Source organism: Cryptomeria japonica, chromosome 4 (assembly GCF_030272615.1).
Source record: "Cryptomeria japonica chromosome 4, Sugi_1.0, whole genome shotgun sequence".
Classification (NCBI taxonomy): domain Eukaryota; kingdom Viridiplantae; phylum Streptophyta; class Pinopsida; order Cupressales; family Cupressaceae; genus Cryptomeria; species Cryptomeria japonica.
In genome coordinates this window covers 389,084,664-389,090,663 of record NC_081408.1, presented here as the reverse complement: position 1 = coordinate 389,090,663, position 6,000 = coordinate 389,084,664, and the positions used below count along the sequence as shown (strand labels likewise).

Below are 6,000 nucleotides of genomic sequence, written 5' to 3'. Positions count from 1 at the left end.
TTGCAGAAGAGATAACCTAGCCAAATGAATGAAAAATGACGAGGAAAAGTGAGAGGTGCATATTTCTATGATACGTGTAAGGTTGATGACCACTTCAAGGGGATTATGTTTTCCACTTTTAAGCAGCCAACCTTGGAAAGTGTTCATCAAAGTCTGTTAGGTTATGTGGAACGAAAGAAGCATTTCTCCAAACAATTGCTAACTAGTTTCCCCATTTTGTTTGGAAGCGAAATTTAGTTACAAAACCTGTGATTTTAGATGAAACACCATGCCAGTTCTCATTGGAAAACTTTGTAAAATATGGCTTGTAACAAGAAGATGGGAAATTCTTATTTCTACAGCCATAAGATATCCTATGAGCAATTTCCATCGTGATAATCTATTTATTTGAAAAAATGAATGAATGAATGAAATTATACAAATTCGCTTTGTGGCAATCTATGATTTGCCTTGCATCATCTCAAAACCACAGGGTGAAATAATGTAGAATATTGTTATTAACATTTATAATAACATTATGGAAGTTGACATTGCTTCAATGAGCATAAAAGTAGTTGCAAGATCAAACTCTTTTGGCATTCTTAAGGCTCCTGATAGCCATAACTAATTTTTGTCGCTCCCCTTCAACTTCTGCAAACTTGAGACTTATCTGAGAATACCGGTCATGCATCTCTTTCAGTTCATCCTCCATGGTGGAGTTCTTTCTCTTCAATGCCTCGATGTCATCCACCGCATTATTCATGTCACTGTGTCTTTTCAAAGCTGCTTCCTGCTCCTCTTGTTTTCTCAAACCACTGCACAACCCTCTTTAACAATTAGGTGACCCTCTATAGTAGCAAAAATACACTGTAATTGAAATGATACAGTACAACTCTTGGATTAAAGTTGTTGCTAAAAGGTACAGCCCAGAGTAAATACTAACAAGACATTTAATTGAATAATACAAACAGGAAATATGTATGCCTGTTGCTAGCTGGGGTTCTGGAATGATGGTACGCTGTGGTAATTAGCAATTGGCAACTTTGCTAAAAGATACAATATATGTGTATTTTTTGTACCTTAATCTACGAAACTAATGGACAACAACACTTCAGAAGATAAGGGCATTTCGTTAAGATATGCAGATAAGCATCAAATACTTTATAAAAGCAAGAACTCTCAAATGCATAGTTTTCATCTCTATACTGCGTTGATGTGTTCCTCTGCAGTGGTCTCTTAATCATGAAGATTTTGAAGTATTCTGCTTGTAAATTCATAGCAGTAATCTTTTGGTCAGATATAAAATTTCCTCAACAATGAACACAACAAATATCCCACTTGTTTAATAGTCCTATCTGCTACTGACACCCTAGCACAAAAATGTGCAAGAGAGGAAGGAACATTTTACATTTTTATAGATTATTCATTATACACTTTGTACTGGCTGCATGAGAGTGAGATGCATTTGTTTTTATAAACATATGGATTCAGACCAAGCATTTTAACTTAAGATTCTCATTACCAGGATTGGGTAAGTACTGTACTGGCCTTAACCATGTTAGTAAATTTTCAGAAATTTTCTTTATTTGTGATAAACGCCTGTAATCTTCTGTCTGAGGATCCTCCCTATGTATTTTTAGATGAAATTTGAATTTATTTTGTTAATCTATCCAAGATCATTGATTTACTTCAGAATCCTTGGTAAAGAACACTAAGGTAATTCTATACATGCAAGTGCTGAGTCAGCACAAAGCTCCTTTTTGGCTTAGTATATGTTGCTATTAATTGCTCTGTATTTTTACCAATAGTTTCTTGTTCAATATACTTGTGTAAAAACATTATCCGATCCTTTACTTCTTGCATATATAAATTTATTTCAATATATTAAATCAGAGATTGAGTTTGTTGGCTAGGGATTGAAACTCCTGATATTTCACTTTCCTAGACCACTGTTACCTTTAAAATTTCAACACAGAAATAGTACTAGATGCACACAGACAATGCTAACCCCCAGATTACTAGAAGCCACGACAGAGAAATTAAATATAATTATCCATGTATAAGCAGGGTATACCCACAATATCAAGACCACAAATTGAAACTTTCTGAACAGATTGCACATATTAAAGCCCTTACAGGGAATCCTGAAATCGCCTTTCCAGAGTTATATCCAAAATCATTGAAGTATCACTTGAAAACATTATTGGAATTCTAAGCCAAGGCAATAAAAATCAGCAGCCATAGTACCTTTAAATGTTGTCAAAATGCAGAAAATCTACAGAATATAAGTTGGGGCATAGCTACCGAATCTTACATATAAACCTCTGGTAAGACAAAAAAAAATTAACAGCAGGAGCTTCCACATTTAGCGACACTGCCAATCTGATACTTCAAAACTGCTTTACCAAACTGTTGACGACAGTGTCAAGACTAAAAAGGGAGCTATCAGAAGGAAACTCTTAAGGATCCTAATTGCACATAAACCTGATCTTACGAACAAATCATAGGCTATTCTTTTCAAAGCATTAAATTTTCTTTTCCTGGAGCATCTGCCTCATAATTTTCTAACCCCCGAAAGAGATACCATGTTTAAAGTACTACATATCTGCATTTTGGCACCCACCTTCAACAAGAAAAGCCTTCCATTGAATTGGGTACTTGTAAATACTTTGTTCTACACTATCTTATCTTTGGATTGCAAGGATCTGATTAGGAATTGATATCAGTCCCCCTCATAATACTATGGGGGCAGGGTTGGAGAAGCTTGTAATCGTTGTTTATTGGCTCTCTTCAGCCATGAGACATTCAATGCATTATGAATTTTGGGTAATGGAGCTAATTGGAGTATGCATGCTATCAACCCAACCTTTGAAAGAATCTTTAAGGATTCATCATATTTGGGTGAAAAATAATTTCTGGAAGTCCTTGTAGGATGTTTGCTTGTAGGGTTGAAGCTTGAGGACAACTTGAACTCCCACTTTAACGTCTCTCTCAAAGCAGTTCCAATCCACTTAGATCTTCATCCAATCCTATACCATTTTCAGATTTTCCTTAATAGTCTACAAAATTTGTTGGCTCTCCAAAATGATGTCTTGTACTGCTGAACTTTGGTTTCTTGTAGATTGCAAGTAATCAATGAAGGAGAGCCGTAACTACAGAATGCCTTGAACAGAGCCATCCATAGACATCTAGTAGATGTCTTGATCCATTCTCAGATAAGTGAGACCACCTGAGTCAATTACTTTGCAAATCAGCTATGCAATCACAAAGAAAGGTCCTTATTAACTACCAATCGACCTTTAATCTGGGGATGGTAAGTGTTGTTAAAGAACAGAGAGGTACTAGTAATCTCAAACATCTCAATCTCTAAATTGCTAATAAACTTTGGATCATAGTCACTGACCATGATCCAAAGTTTCAAGTGTAGTTTTAAATTTTCTCCATTAAAAGAACTGCTAGCTTATGTGCTTAGCAATTAGAATCAATCTTTGGTGACACATGCAGTTAACAAATGTTTTTAAAAAGAATTTACTGCTTCGATGAACTTTGAAAGTAGAATCAATTGCAATGTAATGAGAATATTTGGGTAGTCAGCCAACAATTAAATAATACAATCCTTACCATTGAATTTGGATTATCTTTAATGAAATCCATACTTATGGATTCCAATTTTTCATTTGGGATAGGAAGAGGCTGAAGTAGTCTGGGGCTAAATATAGTTTTATTCTTGTAGTTCACGATGACTGATTAAAGTGTTGTGCATCACCCTTTAAACCATCCCACTTGTGTGTCTTTCTAACACATGCGTAGGCTTCAAAGATTCCAATGTGTCCTGCTGATAGAAAAAGAGTGGCTTAGAACCATGAGTTTAGATTTGAATTTTGACTTGCACCTAAGGACCATTCTATTATCATAATAACTAACCCCATTTTGTAATGTATATCTATCATGAAAAAGAGTGGCTTAGAACCATGAGTTTAGATTTGAATTTTGACTTGCACCTAAGGACCATTCTATTATCATAATAACTAACCCCATTTTGTAATGTATATCTATCATCCTTGTTGGGGACTTCTTGTGGATCTTCTAGTAATGCGGTCAATTCATCATCTTTTGAATACTCTGCTTCAATTTCATAATGCTAGTCAGGTAGGGCCACCACGATAGCATTAAGGCCTGAAATGAGAGGGAATAAGATACCACAAACTTTTGGTCCTTATAGTAATTGATTTCAAAATCACATGCTTGAATTTTGTTTATTCACTTTGCCTTCTTACTAAGCTCACGTTGGGAAAGAAAGTACTTCAAGCTGTTATTACCAGTTCAGATATTAAAATGCCCACCGACCAACTAATGCTTGAATTTCAACAAGGCATGCATTCCAAAAGCATTTATTTGTTGTATATGGAGAGACGTCTCTCATCATCCAATTTCTTAATTTCAAAGGCTATGGGCCTCTCTTACTTCATTTATACAACACCAGTTCTTAAGCTTGAAGCATCACATTCGATTCAATTATGAATGGGAATGAGAAATTTGGAATGGTGAAAGAATATACCTGGGAACCTAATGGCCTCTAGAAGATTACACTATTCCCTCTAAAATTCCAAGGATGCCTCATGAAAATGCTCTAATGTCTTGTAGCCTCTAGAAGATTACACTATTCACTCTAAAATTCCAAGGATGCCTCGTGAAAATGCTCTAGTGTCTTGTAGAACATAAAATTGCAATGCATGCTTGGGGACCAATAAAATTTAGAGAAGCAAATTTGCAATAAACCAAGACCCTCCAGAATAGAGAATACAAAATTTGCATGATCAAAAACGTCAGACAGCATTGGCTGCAAGACACTTCACTATGGCTAAGATAAGGATGACCAGATCATGCATAATCTGATAACTCGCATGCATACACAATTCAAGTCAAAATCTGTTAGCATACAGTCAGTGTTCAATCCCTAATATCAATATCAATTGTCAGTCGATCAGGGTTGCATGCATGTAGTTAAGACAACACATCAAATTTGATTGATTAGTCAAGGAATATAAAAGGCTGATTGCCATCACTTCTTACAATGCATTTTTTGGATGCATAAAGATTCTTTTGGTCTGATTTGGAGAAATTGGTGGTTCCTATGTGTGAGAATGGCTCACTGAAGAGCTTATGGCATATGTTGTATCTAAATCAGATTTTTGTATTTACATGCTGTCTTATTCTGTAATAAAAGTTAATCTATTGCAAAAAAAATACTTTGCCATGCAAATTTTAAACTAATTGTGTACAGGATTACGCAGTTAATTTTTTCAGTTTGAACTAATGTGTTTCCCCTGCATTTGATTACTAGATTTGCAGATTTTTCCCACCGTATATTGAAGGCTGACTGTTGATTTTTCCAAAAGCTGACCTGCAATGTTTACCTGAGATAATTTCAATTTTTGTTTGCTGAAATATGGTTTTCTTCAAGCAAATTCAAGTTAGGTTCTAGAACAGCAGTCATTTCCTTTGTTGAGCTGAGAGAAACTTCTACAGAAGGAAAGACACTCAAAACTTGATGCCTACAAGCTAAGTCACAAGGTTCGGATTCGAATTCGAACCCGACAGCCATGAAATTCGGATGAAATTCGACCTGGAAAAAATTCGGATAAAATTCGCCTTATATAATTTTGTTTATTTTTAAATATATGTATACGAGACATTTATGTGACAGCATATATATAATAACAAACTTCCTTAATTAATCCACGCCTCAAGCATCCTTAACTATATGTATACGAGACAAATATATATATGATAACTAACTTCCTTAATTAATCCCTGCGCTGAATAATATTTCCAGACCTTTGCCAATAATTTTACCAAGCGCAAATATGAAATCCCCAACAATGGATAATAACAAACTTCCGTCACTGAATATTCAGCGACGACAATATACGAGACATTTACCGTTGCACATACTTAAATTTGCCTTCAGAAAATCCGATGGAAGTTTAAGGATTCCCTCAACTTAAAGTTTAAGGAGAC

General features: G+C 35.2%; 1 protein-coding gene across 2 annotated transcripts in view; it reads right to left on the bottom strand.

Annotated features, from left to right (window-relative positions):
- Positions 1-354: 354 nt before the first annotated feature.
- The window catches only part of LOC131074650 (uncharacterized), a 47,986-nt gene continuing 42,340 nt past the window's right edge, over positions 355-6,000 (bottom strand). For both annotated transcript variants that reach the window (XM_058011311.2, XM_058011312.2), the window contains one exon: positions 355-794. In XM_058011311.2, coding sequence (XP_057867294.2) covers positions 563-794 — 232 coding nt within the window. In that variant the 3' untranslated portion in view covers positions 355-562. The remainder of the gene's footprint in view (positions 795-6,000) is intronic.